Source organism: Colius striatus, chromosome 21, assembly GCF_028858725.1.
Source record: "Colius striatus isolate bColStr4 chromosome 21, bColStr4.1.hap1, whole genome shotgun sequence".
In the NCBI taxonomy this organism is placed as follows: Eukaryota; Metazoa; Chordata; class Aves; order Coliiformes; family Coliidae; genus Colius; species Colius striatus.
In genome coordinates, this window is record NC_084779.1 from 2,281,099 (window position 1) to 2,300,362 (window position 19,264).

The window sequence follows — 19,264 nt, forward strand, 5'->3', positions numbered from 1 at the left end:
AGAGTGGCCACTGGAGCTGCTCCAAAGTCCATCCAACGCCAAGGAAGCCACTGAGCATCCCACAACAAGGGGATGCAGGAATGTCCCACATCCCCCTCATCCGCTGCTCAGCCTGGCTGGGCTCTCCCCACACGGAGCTCAGCTGCTGGGGACGGTGCTGCCCCGTCCCCTCCCGAGGCTCAGCCGAGGCTCAGCGCAGGCCTTGCACTGCTGGAAGCACACTGGAAATGCCCTGCAGGGCTCAGGCACCTCCCTCAGCAGCCTCCCGAGGCGGCAGGAGCTCGTCCGTGAGAGCAGGCGGCAGCGGGTCCCCAGCAGCCACGGGCCACCGAGGAGCTGTGGCTTCAGCAGCGAGCAAGGCAAACAAACCAAACCCAAACCAAACCCAAACCAAACAAAAAGCCAACAATGAGCAATTTTTTGAAACTTTAAATATTTCTTTTTTTCTCTCTTTAAAATCTGTTTTCCCCTGGGGCTGTGTCTCTGTGAGGAGCCGCTGCTCTCCCTGCAGCCTCTGGGTTTACTTCCTCAGTCCTGGCCGTGGGGCAAAGGGAGAAGCAGGGTCAGTTAAGAGAGGGGCCACGTGCATCACCGGCACGTGTGGATCTCCACCACCCGATGGCAGGGTTTGCACTTGACGGAGCAGCACCAGTGGAATTTGCAGCTGCACCTTTCCACAACCTCCACTTCGTCCGTGTGAAAGCCCCGGCCGCAGCACATCAGCTCGCAGCCGTCGATGGCCTTGGAGGTCTTGTTGCACTGCCGGCCGCTGGTGCCCAGCACCCCGTTCTTGAGGTCGTGCTCACAGAAGTCGGGGCTGGAGTCCAGGTAGACGAGATCCTCGTCTGTGTGTGGCTTGAACTGGGAGTTTTTGGGCACCAGCACTTTGGTGGAGCCGACCTCGCTCTGCTCGACCTCCGTGGCCCCGTCGAATTTCTCCTTCAGGACGTTGCCCACTTTGCGGAAGGGGGGCATGGCCTTCCAGCACGTCTTGAACTCGCACGAGCCCGACACGCCGTGGCACTTGCACTCCACCCTCATGTTGTTCAAGATGGCCTGGAGGGACAGACAATGAGAAACGAGACGGGGAGGGTCAGCGTGGGGCGATGGATGGAGCCCGGGGGAATGCGCAGGGAGCGATGCTGCTGCTCGGCAGCCGCCAGGGTTCAACGAGGCCAAGGTGGCTCAAGCAACGACCTGCCCAGGATCCCGCCTCCCCATCACCTTCCTCCCCATCATCTTCCTCCCCATCACCTTCCTCCCCATCACCTTCCTCCCCATCACCTTCCTCCCCATCATCTTCCTCCCCATCACCTTCCTCCCCATCATCTTCCTCCCCATCACCTTCCTCCCCATCACCTTCCTCCCCATCACCTTCCTCCCCATCACCTTCCTCCCCATCACCTTCCTCCCCATCATCTTCCTCCCCATCATCTTCCTCCCCATCACCTTCCTCCCCATCACCTTCCTCCCCATCACCTTCCTCCCCATCATCTTCCTCCCCATCACCTTCCTCCCCATCACCTTCCTCCCCATCACCTTCCTCCCCATCATCTTCCTCCCCATCACCTTCCTCCCCATCACCTTCCTCCCCATCATCTTCCTCCCCATCATCTTCCTCCCCATCACCTTCCTCCCCATCACCTTCCTCCCCATCACCTTCCTCCCCATCACCTTCCTCCCCATCATCTTCCTCCCCATCACCTTCCTCCCCATCACCTTCCTCCCCATCACCTTCCTCCCCATCATCTTCCTCCCCATCACCTTCCTCCCCATCATCTTCCTCCCCATCATCTTCCTCCCCATCACCTTCCTCCCCATCATCTTCCTCCCCATCACCTTCCTCCCCATCACCTTCCTCCCCATCACCTTCCTCCCCATCATCTTCCTCCCCATCACCTTCCTCCCCATCATCTTCCTCCCCATCATCTTCCTCCCCATCACCTTCCTCCCCATCATCTTCCTCCCCATCACCTTCCTCCCCATCACCTTCCTCCCCATCACCTTCCTCCCCATCACCTTCCTCCCCATCATCTTCCTCCCCATCACCTTCCTCCCCATCACCTTCCTCCCCATCACCTTCCTCCCCATCATCTTCCTCCCCATCATCTTCCTCCCCATCACCTTCCTCCCCATCACCTTCCTCCCCATCATCTTCCTCCCCATCATCTTCCTCCCCATCATCTTCCTCCCCATCACCTTCCTCCCCATCACCTTCCTCCCCATCATCTTCCTCCCCATCACCTTCCTCCCCATCATCTTCCTCCCCATCATCTTCCTCCCCATCACCTTCCTCCCCATCACCTTCCTCCCCATCATCTTCCTCCCCATCACCTTCCTCCCCATCACCTTCCTCCCCATCATCTTCCTCCCCATCACCTTCCTCCCCATCACCTTCCTCCCCATCACCTTCCTCCCCATCACCTTCCTCCCCATCACCTTCCTCCCCATCACCTTCCTCCCCATCATCTTCCTCCCCATCACCTTCCTCCCCATCACCTTCCTCCCCATCACCTTCCTCCCCATCACCTTCCTCCCCATCACCTTCCTCCCCATCATCTTCCTCCCCATCATCTTCCTCCCCATCACCTTCCTCCCCATCACCTTCCTCCCCATCATCTTCCTCCCCATCACCTTCCTCCCCATCATCTTCCTCCCCATCATCTTCCTCCCCATCACCTTCCTCCCCATCATCTTCCTCCCCATCACCTTCCTCCCCATCACCTTCCTCCCCATCACCTTCCTCCCCATCATCTTCCTCCCCATCACCTTCCTCCCCATCATCTTCCTCCCCATCATCTTCCTCCCCATCACCTTCCTCCCCATCATCTTCCTCCCCATCACCTTCCTCCCCATCATCTTCCTCCCCATCATCTTCCTCCCCATCACCTTCCTCCCCATCATCTTCCTCCCCATCACCTTCCTCCCCATCACCTTCCTCCCCATCATCTTCCTCCCCATCACCTTCCTCCCCATCACCTTCCTCCCCATTACCTTCCTCCCCGCCTCGTTGTTGTGGAGGTTCATTAACGCTCTGTTGGAAGAAGCCCCTTTGCTCCTCTCCCGGATGTCGACGAAGGACTGTGAGAAGGCCACGCCGTAGGCGATGTTATCGGAGCAGCCCGACCACTGGAAGCCTGAGGCAGAGAGCAGGGGTGAGGCAGATGCAGCAGCTTGTGTCTCCAGCCCCGTGCTTCCCAAGTCACAGCTGCCCTGCCCCCATCTGCCCTGCTGCCTAGGGACTGGGGAAGCTGAGAGCATGGCCCTTCATGTGGGCAAGAAGCTTTCTCCACCCATGGTGATGCTCCTGGGATGCATCAAGGAGAGTGTGGGCATCAGGGCCAGGGAGGTTGTGCTGCCCCTCTGCTCTGGCCTGCTGAGGCCTCATCTGGAGTCCTGTGGCCAGTGCTGGGCTCCCCAGCTGCAGAGAGACAGGGAACTGCTGCAGAGAGGCCAGTGCAGGGCTGCCAAGATGATCAGGGCACTGGAGCATCTTCCTTTTGAGGAAAGGCTGCGGGACCTGAGGCTGTTTGGTCTGGAGAAGAGGAGACTGAGGGGAGATCGTATTACCATTTACAAATATCTCACTGGTGGGTGTCAGGAGGTTGGGGCAGCACTTTTTTTCTCTGGTATCCAGCAACAGGACAAGGGGTGATGGGATGAAACTGGAACACAACAAGTTCCATTTAAAGATAAGGAGAAACTCTGTCAGTGTTTGAGTGAGGGAGCCCTGGCCCAGGCTGCCCAGGGAGGGTGTGGAGGCTCCTTCCTTGGAGCTCTTCAAGACCCCCCTGGACACGTTCCTGTGTGACCTGATCTAGGTGGGAGCTGCTTCTGCAGGGGGTTGCACTGGATGAGCTCTGAAGGTCCCTTCCAACCCCACTCTGTGATTCCTCCTTTCTGAGTGGCTCCAGAGCGTGGGCAGTGACAGCTGGGGCTGCGGGTCCCCGTGCTCACCTTGGGGGCTGCCGCCCTGCACCGTGCGGTCGCAGCCGCACTTGTCGAGCTCGCCGCTGCTGCAGGCGCGCGTCACGGCGAAGGCCACCCCCGCCGAGGAGATGGCGTAGACAAACGCAGCCTCCCGCGTCCCTGCAACGGCACAAGCGACGGTGGCACAGGCGGCACGGCCGGGCACGGCGGGGGGACTTCTGGAGGGGGTGCAGCCGAGTGGCCAAAGGCCCTTGGGTGGGCTGTGGCACGTGTCTCTGCTCCTCAGCACTCCTAATGCTGGTGCTGCACAGAAACCCCCTTGAAAAGGGGGCAGAGGGCCAGCAAGATGCTGAGGGGCTGGAACATGTGTGTGAGGAGGAGAGGCTGCAGCCCTGGGGCTGTTCAGCCTGGGGAAGGCTGAGGGGGGATCTCATCAACATCACTGCCTGAAGGGTGGGTGTCAGGAGGATGGGGGGGACACTTTTTCTGTGGTGCCCAGTGCCAGGACAAGGGGTGATGGACATGAGCTGGAACACAACAAGTTCCCCTGGCACAGGAGGAGAAGCTCCTTTGGTGCTGAGGTGAGGGAGCCCTGGCCCAGGCTGCCCAGGGAGGGTGTGGAGGCTCCTTCTCAGGAGGTTTCCAACCCCACCTGGACACGTTCCTGTGCCCCCTGAGCCAGGGGAACCTGCTTGAGCAGGGGCTTGGGCTGGAGCAGCTCTGCAGGGCCCTTCCAGCCCCCACCACGCTGGGGTTCTATGATAAGCTGGTCTGGAAGCTGGCCCTTGGCCAGATGTGCTGCACAGAGCTGAGTCCAGCCCTCTGCACCTTCTCCTCTCCCCTTGCAGGACACATCCCCCCTGCTCCCAGGGATGCTGTTTGCTTAGTGCCTGCAGCAGCCTCGGCAGAGACACCTCAGTGCTGGCAGGTTGTTTATAGCATCAAACACTCTGTTGTGCAAAAGCAGAAGAGCTGGGAACTGCCCCCAGGGGCAGAAACAGGAATGTGATGGGCAACTGATAACCTGGCAGTGAGGGAGATGCAAAGGCCACGTTGCCAATGTGAGGCAGCTTCCAGAACTTACTGACAGACAGAGGCTGTCTTGGGTGGTACTTGCAGGGCACCTCTGCCACGAAATCCCTCCCACATCCAAAATAGTTTCGTGCTTCCCACATCCAGGAATGTCCCCTGCAGCTGCAGATCCTTGCCACCCTCTCACACAGGCTCTCACAGCTCCCAGCACCACCCAAACCCCACTGCAAAACCCCACTCAGCTCAAAACCACCGAGAGTGCAGCCCCCTTCCCGGATCTTGCATCTACCTACGTGACGCCACGTGGTCAGGAAGAGCTTGTTTGGGAGGTCATGGGACATCCCTGGGCATAAACACCCAGGGCAGCGTGGCCAGGGACCACGTCCCGTGGCACTCAAATCGCCACCGAGGCGGCGGCTGAGGACACGGCCCCGCGTCCCCGAGCAAGGAGGGCTGGGGTCTGGGGTAGAGTGGGAGCAGACGTCGCCCCCAGCTTGCTGCTCGGACGGAGGGCAGCGACTTTGGTGGTCGCAGCCCAGGCTTTGGTGGCCCAGCCGTAACTGGCGCGGGGGGCTGTGGAGGCCGCAGCAGCGCGGGGCCTGAACGGCCTCCAAGTGAATCGAGGTTAATGGTAGGATCGTGTTGGTCGGTTTGTGCTGTGGCTGCCTAAAAAGAGACGACTTTTAGTTTCTGGTATTTCTGGTATTTCCAGTCCCCGAACCTTCACAAGAAGAGATCTTCACCCCTGCATGGAGGGGAGGAAAGTCAAACAAGGAGCTGGAGGAGGGGGGATCTCTGGGCTGTGGGTGCTGGGATGGGAAGCGACAGGGCTGGTGGAGGTGGCGCTGACACCTGAGGGGACGTGAGGGCCGCCTCCGTGGGCTGCAGGGGCTGTGGAGGGGCTTTCCCCTCCATCCTCTCCCCCCTGGGTCCTGGCTTGGTTTGATCACAGCCCTGTGCCTTGGGGCTGCCTGTGTGCAGCTGGGATCAGAGGGGCTGGGGGCTGCTCTGGCCATAACCGCCGCACCGAGGGCTGGCAGATGGGTGCTGGCAGTGACGATGCTCCTGGCAGGGTCCCAGTGCCGCCTGTTTTCCTTGGGGCAGGTGGCAGAGGGCTGTGTCCCCAGCACTCACCCACCAGTGCTGCGCTCAGAGCAGCAGCCACAGCCACGGCACTGCCCCGAGGACAGCCCGAATCCACGCAGCTGTTAAAGCTCCTGGGCTTGGCAGGGAGGGCACAGAGCACAGGGTGACTTTAGAGCTGCTGCCACAGCTTGGCATGTCCCTGCAGAAGGTGCAGACTCTGTGGGTGCCCTGGGCTGGGCATGGGAGAGGTTTGGGAGAGGAAGCACCCAGCAGCTGAGGAGCTGCGAGGGTCTGGATGTGCCGTCACTGGTACAGTCCACAGAGCCCTGCTGAAGCACCGAGGGAAAACCTGTCAGCTCCAGGGTCCGACACTGGGTCACTCCCTGCTGTCCCCAGCTGCTGGCTCGGGGGGGGGGAAACTAAACCCTCCTGCATCAGCACCTTGAGGGCACATCCTCTCTCCTCACCTTGTGTCACCACCTTGCCGAAGACGGGCAGCGTGTCCAGCGTGGAGCAGTTCCAGCGGCGGTTGCGGAACTGGTACTGGCACTCCTCGATGGCCAGCTGGGCCCCGCGCCGCACCGAGTCCATCACCTCCAGGTTCCTCTTGCACATCTGCACCTGGCGCTGGATCAGGCCCTTCAGCTTCTCGCAGGTCTCCTCCTCGGAGATGCTCCCCACCGAAGACAGCTTGGCCAGGTACCTGCAGGGTTAGGAGGGAAGAGTTGGGGGAGCACGAACCTGCGCTCAGCTGTGGGAACCCCGCGCTGCAGAGAGCGAGGAGCCCCCCACCTCCCATCCCCTCCGTAGCTGAGGCTTTGAGTGTACCACAGCTGGGGCTCTGCAGGATGCTTTTGTGGCTGGCAGAGGGCAAAGCCCAAGCAAAGCAACCATCCCTCTGCAGCCTGGTCCCCTGCCTCCCAGGGAGCCCAGCTGCTGGCTCCCCTTTGCCTCTGTTGCCTGCGAGGAAGATATTTTCGGCGTTGTCTGAATGTTCCCGGTCAGGTCTCCTGAGTACCGGCACATCCAAGTGCTACGAGGAGAAGCCAGAGGTCTCTGGAGTCAGCCAAAACAAGCAAGCCCGGCTCTGGGCTGCCAGCCCCAGCTGCCACAGCCTGGCTGTGTGCTCAGCACCGACAAACATCGCCCTCCAAACCACTTCCCTCCTGGAGCTGCTTTTAGCTTCCCTGGCCCCCAGCAGCCACGGATGGCCTCTGGGAGCTGCCAGGTTTCCCACCACACGGGATTCGAGCAGGGCTTGAAGCGGGGAGGACGGAATCAGGAGCCTGCCGTGGGCAAAACTGCTGGCACTGGGCACCTCCTCCACAGCCCAACTCCTGAACATGGCCTTGAGGTCTTTGCTGGCCTGGAAAAGACTGGCGCTGCATGGAGGTGACCATATCTCTGCTTTCCATCACCCATCCTCAGCAGAAAGAGCTACAGGGCTGCTCTCAGGTGTCAGCATTAGGGGGCGAGGGTGCTTACCCTTTTAGGGCAAATACCTTGCACGCTCTTGGCACCTCCTCACCGAGCACGTGGGCACGATGAACCACGCTGCACACCCCAGAAACCCAACCCGGTGCCCCTGCACACATCCATCCTCCTGCCTCAGCCTGCACATCCCAGAGGGGGCTTAAGATAGAGCCAGCCAGATTATCCAACAGCTCAGTCAGGCTGCTGGACAATCCAAGACCCTCTGCAGCTACCTGGGCCCACGCCCCACGTGTGCAGCTGAGAATCCCTCCTACCCTTGGCTGCTGCCACTTGCTTTGAGTGACATTGCTGCTCTGGAGCCTCATCCTGCCACGGGGAAGGGAGGTTCCCAGCATGAGACAGGCAAAACTCAGGCAGCCACTGCCCACACTGAGCTTTACCCGCCAGCGTCCGCTCCTGCCGCTGCCCCGTCTGCACCCAGAGACACGAGTACCCAGCGAAGGCTTTTCAGAAACCTCCCTCCTCGACTTGGCATTTCCCAGCCCTACTGAGCTTGTGGGGTTTTTTTTGTTTGCTTGTTTTGTTTTGGTTTTTTATTCCCCTCCTCCTCCCAAGTTGCGACATCGTGCTGAGGATTCTTCCTTTGAAGCCCTGCTCGCCTCCGAGAAGTGACTGTGCAAAAGTGGCTCCCGCTCCCTGCCTGTTCCCATGTGTCCCAGGAGCCAGATCTGCTGACCTCAGCCACAAAATCAAGTTGTCACAGCCTCTTCCTCCCATTAGCCCTGCCACTCTGCCCCAGGAGGAGAGAACAGGATTTTCTCTTCCGTGCAATCAGCAGAATTATTCACCAGCTTGGTTTCATGCTCACGACTGGGGGGCCGTGGGAGATGGTGAGCGAGCTGTCTCGGCTCGCAGTGTCCGTGGGGAGTCTGCACGGCCATCCAAAGCAATCAGCCCTCCTTGTGCATGGACAGCTCTTGCTGCAATGCCTCTTGGACAGCAGGAAGTGGCAGGCTGCCGTGGTTTCAGAGCCAAGTTCTTTTTGCCTTTGTACCGGCTAAGCATCTTTGCCCCAGGCTTTCTGCCTCTCTGAGGGTGCAGCCTGTTGTGCACAGGGCTGGCTGTGTGGCTCCCTGATGCACACAGAAACCCCACTGTGGCCAAACCCAGGGCTGACACCTTCCTCTGCCCCTCACACCATGCAGTGAGGGTCCCTGGCCCCGTGCTGTTGTACTTGCAACTTGTACTCGCTGCACTCAGCTGATCCAGGACGAAGGCAGAAACCCACCCTCGGGAGCTCTGGGGACGTCTGATGCCAAGCAAATGCACAGAGACTGTGACAGCTCTGTCCCCTCCCAGCTCCAACCACCGTTTCAGTTTGGGCACAGGGAAGCCGACGTGCAGCAGATTCATCCCAAGACACCATGGATGGGTCAGTCAGCTTTGAGCCTGGAAGCTAAGAAAACCAGATCCTGCCTCCAGTACTAACCCCTCGTGCTGATTTGGTTCCCCTCCTGACTCAAGCAGCGTTTATCATCCCAGGGAAGCCGCTGCAACCGCGGGCAGCTTGGCAGGAGAGAGCTGTGCCACAGCTGGAACAGCCACAGCAGTGTCAGTGCTGCTCAGGATTGGGGCATCATCTCCTTTTCTAATGCATTTCCCAGCCCAGTGGGATTCTCCAGGCAATGGGGAGCTATAAATTCAAAAGCACACATGAAGCAAAGTGTGACAAGAGCCTTTCAAGACTTTCCAAGTAGATGTGCCTGATAAGATGCCTCCCCAACAAGCATGAATTGCTGTTTGGGATGATCAAACGAAGGCCAAGGATGCTTCAAATATAGGTACAGCACTCCAGGAACAGGTCTGGTAATTTGTTTTGCAGGCAAATAAGATGAAGCTATCCAGAACGGTGCTCTGGCCTCTCTCCCCTGTGACAGGCCCTTGGTTTGCCATCATCCCTCCTCAGCCCAAGCACACTGGCCTCTCTCTCAGGTTGGAGACAACTGTGCCTAAAATGCTATGGCCCCATCAGACTCCCAGCTTGCTACCAGTCTCCTACATCCCATGAGCACCAGCACTGCTTTCCAGAAAAGGTGTCTTTTGTGGGGGAGGAGGCTCCTGTCCTGGTCCCTGGTCCAGAAGGGATCCAGAGGTTGAGTCAAGGAATATAAGGCAGGACACTTGCTGAAGGACCTCAGCTTTGAGGCTTTCTCGCCACATCACGTCACATTCAGGAACATCTCGCCCCTTTCCCCTCTCTGGGGCAGCTGAAGGGTGAGATTAGAGCTGGGAAACGTGCTCTGCCCTCACCAGAACTCAAAGATGCTCCCACCCCACAACTCATGGTGTGTTTCTCGTGGCTGTGGAGCCTGAGCAAAGCTCCAAACCCATCCGCAGCATCCCACGGTTGCCATGGAAACCCAGCTCCAGCTCTGCGCCTGTTCTTAATGAGGACCTGGCTCCAAACTTCATATTCCTGGGCTGAGGTGGTAAAAGCTACAGACCAAGCCTTTATCTACCTGCACACACTCATGACAGGAGGAAACCAAACAGTTCCAAGGTCTTGGTGCAGCTCTGCATCCTGACACCACATCCCGACTGCTGCGAGGAGCTGTGCAGAGCTCCGGGTGCAGCTTCTCACATGCAGCCTCAGAACAGCCCTGCTTGTGCTAAAACCCCCAATAACAGCACATTTTGTCTTCCTTTTCTAAGACTGGGCAAAGAATGTTTCAAGGAGCGAGCTGCTGCCCAAGCCTTTTGTTCAAGTTTTGTCTTCTCGCTTTACCACGGCATTTATGTTTCTTTCTCCTGCCTTTAAATCCATTCGAGTCACTCACAGAACGAGCTCTCTGTTAAGAAAACTTACTCATTTAACACAAAACTGACAGAAAGCCCTTCCTTATTTTCCCCATATAGATCAAAATTGAAGCCCCATAATTTAAGCAGCTGCAGTTGATCCACCCTGCAAGACGGCAAATAAGGAAACCTCAAACCCAGGGAGCTTTGAAAAGGAGGGGTGTGGGGAAAGCCCTGCTGCAATAAAAAGGATGCTGGTGATTTCAGCAGGAAGAAGAATTGGTGGAATGAAGAGAAGACATGTGGAAGAGCCACAGTGCTTGGCAGATAGAGCCAGAAGGAGAGGGGAGGAGATTCCCTGCCGTGGGAAGGTGTGGAAATTTGAGTCATTGACAAATGCTCGAGGCGGGTCAGGGAAGATGCAGCAGATGTCTCGGGGAAGGCAGAAATCTCTGGTGCTGCTTTTATTTGTGCAAATGAGTTTCAAGTGTGGGAACTCTTTGTATTGTCTCGTTTGGACAATATTTTCCTGAAGATGGTAACAGTCAGACCCAGACCAGTGGCACGACTGATAGCTCACTCAGAGATGCTGTGAAGCCCATGAGCCCAGAAGCTTCACCCTGTCCAGCAAACACTCAGCCTGCCAAGGACATCGGCCTGGTTGAGGCCACAGGAGGCTTGTCCAAGTCTTGTCCCAGAGGCAGCCCCTGCAGATACCCTCCCTGCTCCTGGGGAGCACTGTCAGGACCAGGAGCGTGTCTCTGTGCTGCTTGTGGCCAGACGCACGCTCAGCACTCAGGGCTGTGCTTGGGACTGAGTCTGCCTTGTGCAGATGGGCTTCTGCTAAGGGAAAGGCTCGTTTGGGATGGATAAACCAAAAGTGCATGAAGGCAGATGGATGTGTGAAGAGAGGGGCACTGACCAGGCACTGCAAGGAGCCATCCTGCAGCTATGGAGCAGGGAACCATCACCTCGTTGTTGCTTTCCTCTTTCAAGGAGATGGAGAGACATCCCAGATGGGCAGTGAAAGGATGGGATTCCAAATGACCCACAGGATGGGATTCAGCAGTCAAAGGTGTGGCAGAGAGCCCCTTCACCTTTCTGTGGTGTCCTACACTGGGCTTAGTACCACTCTCCCAGTTCCAGGGCCAGGCTTATATGTACCTCCCACACCCTCAGCGTGGTTCAGGAGCAACCCGGGCATGTTCCTGTCAGGATTTGCTGGAGACCTGGAACCTGCAAGGTTGCCCTTATCCAGCAGTTGGCTCTGCAGCAGCACATGTCCCTCCCACAGACCAGGCACTCACCTCCTGGGATTAGAGATCCTGCATTTATGTTCCTTCTATGTGTACACCATGCTTTACAAAACCATCATCTGAGAGCCTGACTGGTTTCTTTCCTGGAAGAAGAGCAGCTCCCTGGCTCAGTCCTTCCTGTCACAGCTACTGAATGTTTCATCTCCTGGCTGAAACAGTGCTTTTCACACCCTCATCTCCAGTTAACAGCCCCTCCTCCCAGCAGGAGGCATTGCCCTGCTCACTGTTACCTACCTGAGTGTGCACCTCCACTGCCTGAGCTCAGAGGTGAGCCTGCAGCTCAAATCCTGTCCCCTACACCCTGGATCCTGCACCTGACACTGTCTGCAGCCAGAAAACATCCATCTACCCATGCACCAACCACTGCTGGTGGCCTCCCCCATCACACAACTCTGGGGACAGCGAGGTGACTTGGCTGCTGGTCCAAAGCCAGTGCTGCTGCTTGGCTTTCTCAGCATCCCAGGGCCTCATCTCCTCTTTGTGATGGGGAAGACCAGAGTGGAAGCTGGGAAGACCCCAAGAGCAACATCCACTTTGGAAAACTGCTTTGGATGCATATGAAATATAGCTGCATCTTCCTCTATAAATCAACAGCTGCTGCTCCTGGGCTCGAGTACAGCAGCCAGGGCTCAGAGCAAGAGGAGGCAAGTGCAGGCCATGGGGCTGAGCTCTGTGGGAATTCCCCTTGTGCAGAGCTTCAGGCAAGACCTGGTGGGAGAAAATCTGATGAGTTTTTAGTTTCGATCAGAGTTTGCAAATGGATGTTGAGAGGAGCCTTCTGCAGGATTAGTTTGATCTCGCCCAACTTGCAACAGACCCCAGGCTGCTCTCCCTCAGCCAAGATACTCCATTTCCATCCCCCCCAAAGTAATTTCATGAAAGCACAATACTGGCTCCAGTTCTGCTGAGCCAGCCTGAGCCTGCACAGCCCCTTCCTGCTGCAAACCTCTGCAGCCTGTGGCAGCAGCTCCTGGAGAGCCCGGAGGATGCTCCCAGGAGGATGCTCACCCATGGTCATGGGTGGCAAACATCCTGAGGCTGGAGCCAAACAAAAGTTACCAAAGCAGAGTCTGCCATGTGAGGAGCCTTGGATGACAGAGTTTTGAGGATTCACAAGGCTTTCAAACTTAAAAAGCCCCAAAAGTCACCCAAGGATCTTAAGAGGCAGCATCTTTGCACATGTATGGAAGAAAACTCCAGCATCGCTCAGCAATTTCGTCACTTTAAGAGAGCCCAAATAAACTGCTGTAATGCATTTCTCTCCCTCCACGAGGGTGAATTAATTGAGAGGACAGTTCCTCTCAGCAAAGTAACACAAACAGTCCAGTTGTGACTCATGGAGTCACAGCAAACCCTTGCAAAGGGAGAGCTTTGCTTCTTGCCTTCGCTCATATTTGGGGCTGATCCAATTCTGCACAATCTGGGGTGCAGAGTGGTTCTGTCTCATGTCCATCCTCCTAGAATAAGCCTCTGCTGCTAAACACTGGGGTGGGGTTTTATATGAGACTTCCTTAGGAAAAGACACAAATCACAGACTCTTAAAGGTTTGAAGGGACCTCAAAAGATCATCCAGTGCAACCCCTGAGAGCAGGGTCCCTCCTACACCCCAGCAAATGCAGCCCTGAATTCTTCCTGACAGACAAGACCAATGCTCAGGGAGAAGCCAAACTGAAGAGGCAGAAGCCTCTCACCTCTGTAGGATGTGGCCCTTAAAGCCAGTCTGCTTTCACTGCTGAGCTAAAATGGGATGGTTTTGTCAAAACTGGCAAGAATTACAAAGAAATAAATACACATTAATAAATATTCCCATTGGAGGCAGCTGGTTTCACACCCTGGGCAATGGGAATCACTGGTTGCACACACGTGCATCTCCTTGAAGAGCATGAAGGTGCCCTGGGCTCCCCAGAAGCAGAGAGCAAATCATCCAACCCACAGCAGTCCTGGAAGCAAGAGAGTTCTCCATCAGATCCAGCCTGTGCAACCCACCTGACAGAGCTGACATGGACCAGAGAACCTTCCTGATGTTGTCCCCCCATGGAAACGGGGGAGTGCAGGGAGGGGAGCAGGGCTGGGCAGGAGCAGCTCTGCCCTGGAGCTCTCTGCACCCAACTCACAGCATCTGCCAGGTGAATGCTGGGCTGCTTCCTCACCAGGTGGAAGATGGGAGAGTCACAACGACAATGCAAAGAATCTCATCCGAATTCAACCAAGCCAGGCTGGAGGTGAAGTGAGCTCTCCTCACTGCCCAAGCTGGGAGACTGGTTTGAAGACAGAGGGATGCAAACAGAGGACCCAGGCATGCTGCCTCCCAAATCTGCCTTGCACAATGACCCAAACCAGCACGAAATGGGCTGGAATTGCTCTCAAGTTGCCCCAGGGGAGGTTGAGGCTGGAGCTGAGGCAGAACTGTTTCCCTGAGAGGGGTGTGAGCCCCTGTGCCAGGCTGCCCAGGGAGCTGGGGCAGTGCACAGCCCTGGAGGGATCCCAAAGGCGTGGAGCTGAGGTGCTGAGGCTGTGGGTCAGTGCTGGGCTGGGCAGGGTGAGGGCAGGGCTTAGATTTCATGATCTTAAAGGTCTTTTCTAACTAAAATGATTCTATGAAAATGAACATTCTCTCTGCTCTTGCAACATCCCCACTGCAGAGCTGTCAGGGATGAGCACAGAGAATCGGGCCCCACATTTGCAAAGCACCTTGTCATGTTCAGATGAAAGGAGGCCAGAGAAATCCAGACTCCTTTTATCTCTCCCTCTCAGCCCTCAAAAGTGGTTACTGTTGGAGAGCAGTGGTTGCTATTAGAGCTGGGCTTGTTTGGACACTTGCAGTATCTTCAAGCTTGCCCAGAGTACTCAAATTCATTTTTTTCTTTAAAAGGGATTAAGAGCCTGTCTGCACTCCTTTAAGCCAAGACTTAAGCCTAGATGGATGTTTTAGACCCTTGTAAATAGGGGGTAGACGGAGCTGCTGGTGGTGCACATTGCTTTGCCATGGCATAACCACACCTCAGGCTCCCCAGCGAACACATGGAGAGCCTCCCCCAAAACCAGTTTGAGCCACAGGAAAATGGGGAGAGGCTGTAAGAGTTTCCAGACAGCTTCATAAGCAGGGGTCTCACCTGTAAAGGACCCTTGCCCTGTGGTATCCCATGCTTTCTGTGCATGGAGTTTGACTCTGATCATCCAAACCACCCAAAGAGCTACAGGTCACAGCAGCCCCAGTGCTATGTGCCATTTAGGGGATGGTTACACTCACACCCCTACTTTGCACAAATTCTAGTTCACCTCTTCAGGTGGAGGAACCTGAGGGGTGAGCTCATTCATGTTACAGATGCATCAAGGGTGGGTGTGAGGAGGCTGGAGCCAGGCTGTGCTCAGGGATGCCAATGACAGGACAAGGGGCAACGGGCACAAGCTGGAACAGAAGAGGTTCCAAAGCAACACAAGGAAGAATTTGTTCCCTGTTGAGGTGAAGGAGCCCTGGCAGGGGCTGCCCAGATGGGCTGTGGAGGCTCCTTCTCTGGAGACATTCCAACCCAGCTGGATGAGTCCCTGTGTGCCCTGCTCTAGGTGCTGCTGCTCTGGCAGTGGGGTTGCACTGGGTGAGCTTATAGGTCCCTTCCAGCCCTTAAGATTCTGTGACTTCCCTCCCTCCAGAATAGATAGATGAATAAACAACTAAACTGAGTGCTTGCCCCCTTCCCTCCCACTGATGAGGGCACCGTGTGGGTTTGGCTGAATCCCTCTACAAAACACCCACAGCGCTGGGTGTTCCTGGAGCACTGAGAGGATGTGCTTCCAAACCCAACCACACTGCTGCACGTGCAGGCTCAAGAGCTGGACCGAGGCTGTGAAATACAAGTTGCTTTGGAAAGTAACTTGTCTGTTTTGCCCGTGTAAAGCACGTCCCTGGACTCCTCTGGAGATAAAGCAGGAGCTGGAGGGACCTTCCCCTTGCACAACTGGATAGATCTAAAAGGCACCAACTACAGCCCTTTATTTAATTTCACAGTTCTGTGCCTGAAGAGGCAGGAGGAGAAGCTTTAAAACCCTCTGAGCCTCCAAAGTCGTGAGGAAGAGCAAGCCTGTGGCTTTCACCAGGAGGAACAGAGCATCTCTTCAGATTTGGAGAAGAGAGGTTTTCTGGATAGGCAGCAAGCCAAGCAGGGACTCTCAGAACTCCAGACACCGAGAAAACACACCTGAGGTTTGCTGCTTTAACCAGAGAGAAAGTAGCCTGGTCTGTTTAACGGGAAGACTTGTCAGAGTCCCTTCCAGCTCAACGGTCGCCGTGGCAGAGGGATCCCTCCAAGAGATACCTGCACCCCCTGCCCTTTATAAGCGATGGGGTGGCTCAGAGGACCCCCTTCACATGGCCCAATCGAGCCTTTCCCCACAAACCCTTCAGCTCGAGTGTTGCAAACGGCGTCTCTCCGAAGCGCCGGGGGAATGCGAGTCCGGACAGGTCGGGAGAAGCTTTAAAGTTGGGGGGGGGGGGGGGGGGGGGGGGAGTGGAATAGGAGGGGGAAAAAAAGTCACAACTGAGCTAATCCAGCAGGTTTCTGGAAAAGCAAAGCCGGCGTCTCGCAGCCACGCAGCACACACAAACACAGACACGCACACGCACACACAGACACGCACACGCAGATAGACACGCACACGCAGATAGACACACAGACACGCACACAGACACACAGACACGCACATAGACACACAGACACGCACACAGACACGCACACAGACACGCGCCGGGGCCGGTGCGGGGTGCGGGCGGCTCTGCCCCACGCGCGGCCCGACGGAGCCCACACGCGTGAGGCTGCGCAAAGACGTACGAGGCACACTCATTCCTCGAATATCTGATAACTCCTGGGATCCTTCTAACTCTGTTTATTGCCTCCGGCGGCCTTTGTTTCTGATGTGAGAAGATAAACAATGGGAATTGTCTTAATCCTAAAGGCAAAGAATAAAAAGCGCCGAGCGGGGGACGATCCTTTTATCGCGATACACTTGCAACATCAAAACCAGTTGACCCCCTTCTTTTCAAAGGCACTGAAATGCATCTGCTTTTCCTCCCCTCTTGGCAGGAATGAGCCCTCGGCTCTCCCGCCCCGAGCCCCCGCGCCCATCCTTCGCTTCGCCAGCACGGACGGCTGCACACAGCCCTCAGCCTCGGCTTCCCAAACACCATCCCAGCTGCGTGCGGCACCGGGGACCGGGGCGGGAGGGGGGGTCCCACCTCCGAGCATCAACACCGGGCGGCTTGTCAGCCTCGCTCACAACCCGCTCCCCTTCGCCAGGCGCTTCCCCGCGCCCATCCCGGGGCAGCCGAGAGGCTGCTCCTCTCCAGCGACCCGCCGTCATCACGCAGGGCTTCCTTCAGCAGGGCTCTCTCCCTGCAGGGAAAACACACTCCCACAGTTCCCAATATACCTTCACCAGAAGCACGACAGCTTATAAGACCACCTTGATAGCTGCTCTGATCCACCCACCACTTGCCGGAGACGCGCGAGTTGCTCCATCTGGCAAAGGAGGAGGGGAGGAGGACGGAGTGCTACCGCATCCCCGGCAGCTACCGGCAGGCGAGCACCTTTTCCCACAGGCAGGACACCTGGAGAATGCTGCCGACCTGGCGCTTTCCCCACCAAAACCCACCCCCGTCCCGCAGCCTCCAGCCAGCCAAACGTAGAGACGGGAGCAGCCGTGAGAGGGCTCCTGTGCCTGCGGGACCGTGCCCACCTGAGCGCGGGTGCTGGGGGCAGCACAACTCGGGACCGTTCGTGCCACCAGCCTCAGGGACTCCCTGGTGTACCTGCCCTTGCGGACAGAGGTGGGATGGAGGTGGCCAACGCTCCTGGCCTGGGGGAGGATCTCCTGGGTGCGTGCACTGGGAAATAGTTATTTCATGGCAGCCAGCTTTGCAGCGAGCAAGGGAAGCGCCGTTCCCCAGCAGAGCCTCGTTCGGAGGAAGTGGTGCTCTCATTCAAAGTTAGGTGGGAAGGTGCTATCATGCTGTATCTCCCCTGCCCTGGGGAGTGTGTGTGTGGGGAGTCTCCCCAGAAGACAGTCCCACCGCCTTGGCAAACACGCAGGAATTTTCCAGAACCGTTTCCGTTTACCTTACACGTTACTTCAGTGTTTGTTCAGTGGGTTCCCAAAGTCACTGGGTTCCTCTGCGGCGTGCAGCAGCCCCCCAGTGCCCGTCCTCCCGTTGGGACTGGGGGGCTGAGGCGTGGGCAGATCCCTGGAGCCGGCACACTCGGCCACCCCAGTCCTGCCAAATCCTTCCCTGGCCCGCTGGCCCTCGCACGGCTCCTCGCCAGCCCCCGGGCCCCGCTCTGACCCGATGCCCCGACCTCCATCCTCCCCCAGCATGGTCCGGATTCCTAACTTACGGACAAAAAGGGGACGGGGGCTCCATACGCAGCGTCGGCGAGAGCCCAGACCCGAGCGGCTGGAGGGGGTCGGCGTTACCCTGCAGCCCACCTGCCCGGCCGTGCAGGCTGCAGCCCCCGCCGCCAGCGCTTCGGGGGCTCGGCGGGTGCGCGGCGCGATGGGGACGGCAGCCCGGCGTCCCGGCGGGTACCGAGCAGCATCGTCGCGGGGGTTCGCACCCCGACGCTGCCCGACCCCGGCGGCACCTGCTCCACGTTCCTCCCGGAGAGATCAACAAGTGTCGGTATCACCCCCCCTACACACACCCCCCCCCCCCACACCTCGCCCCGCGGCTACTCACAGCCAGTTGCTGGCGTTGGCCGAGAAGGTGGCGAGGATGATGAGCAGCAAGGAGCGCAGGAAATACTCCGGGCTCATCCTGGAGGGCAGGCGGAGGCAGGGGCAGAGCGAGCGGAGCCGGCGGCAGCCCCCAGCCCAGCGCCCCCCGCCGCCCGCAGGTGGGCACCGGAGCGGCGGGCGCTGCCGCTGATGCGCCCGCGGCCGCCGCCGAGCCCGACTGTCAGCCCGGGCGGCCCATCCCGGGACGGGCGGCGGGGGGGCGGGCCGGGGGCGGGGGCAGCCCCGGGGCCGCCCCGCTCCGCGCCGCCTGGGCGGGACCCGCCGCCGCGGACACCCCCGGGGCGGGACGGCGGCGGGAGGCGCCGCGGCCACCTCGGCTGCCCGCGGGATGGGCTTGGGGGGCTGCCGCTTCGGCCCGGAGAGCTGGCGGCATCGCCGAGAAGGGAGGAGAGTTGGTTTTGGGTTTGTTTTTGGCAAAAGCGGAGCCCTCGGGGCGGGGCGTGGCGCTGCCCCGGGTTCCCCTCACCCCCCCGTTAACCGGCACCCGCTCGGTCCGGGGGGATTTCGCAAACCCCGGCGTTTGAGGAGCCACCGTAAAAGCCGAATGTGGGCATTTGTACATTGGCAGACAAGGAGGGGGGTCTGGGAGGTTTCTATCAGGAGAGAGTGACATCCCGAGACGAGGTTGCAGACCCTCTCGGCGTCTGTGCAGGGCTGCCCTGGGAGAGCAGGGCTCTGGGACGTGCAGGTGATGCCTGATCAAGTGTTGAGGCTTAAATCCAACTTCTGGAGTTGTGCAGAAACTCTTGGGACTCCCAGGGGCTGCTGGCAGCATGACTGTGGCTTGTCTGCCCTGGAGGCCGTGAGACCCAGTGGGGACCCCTGTCTGCTCCCCATGCACTGTGCCTCTGTCTATCCCAACAATCCACGTGGGTGCAAATGAC

At 58.0% G+C, this 19,264-nt stretch overlaps 1 protein-coding gene across 1 annotated transcript; it reads right to left on the minus strand.

The window, feature by feature from the left end:
- Positions 1 to 416: 416 nt before the first annotated feature.
- Positions 417 to 18,461, minus strand: WNT4 (Wnt family member 4). Its single transcript, XM_062012822.1, has 5 exons — positions 18,322 to 18,461; positions 6,516 to 6,751; positions 3,958 to 4,089; positions 2,995 to 3,137; positions 417 to 1,056 (listed from the first exon to the last, which is right to left on the minus strand). The coding sequence occupies exons 1-5, from the start codon at positions 18,396 to 18,398 to the stop codon at positions 589 to 591; spliced, it is 1,056 nt and encodes a 351-aa protein (XP_061868806.1). The 5' UTR covers positions 18,399 to 18,461; the 3' UTR covers positions 417 to 588.
- Positions 18,462 to 19,264: the final 803 nt, after the last annotated feature.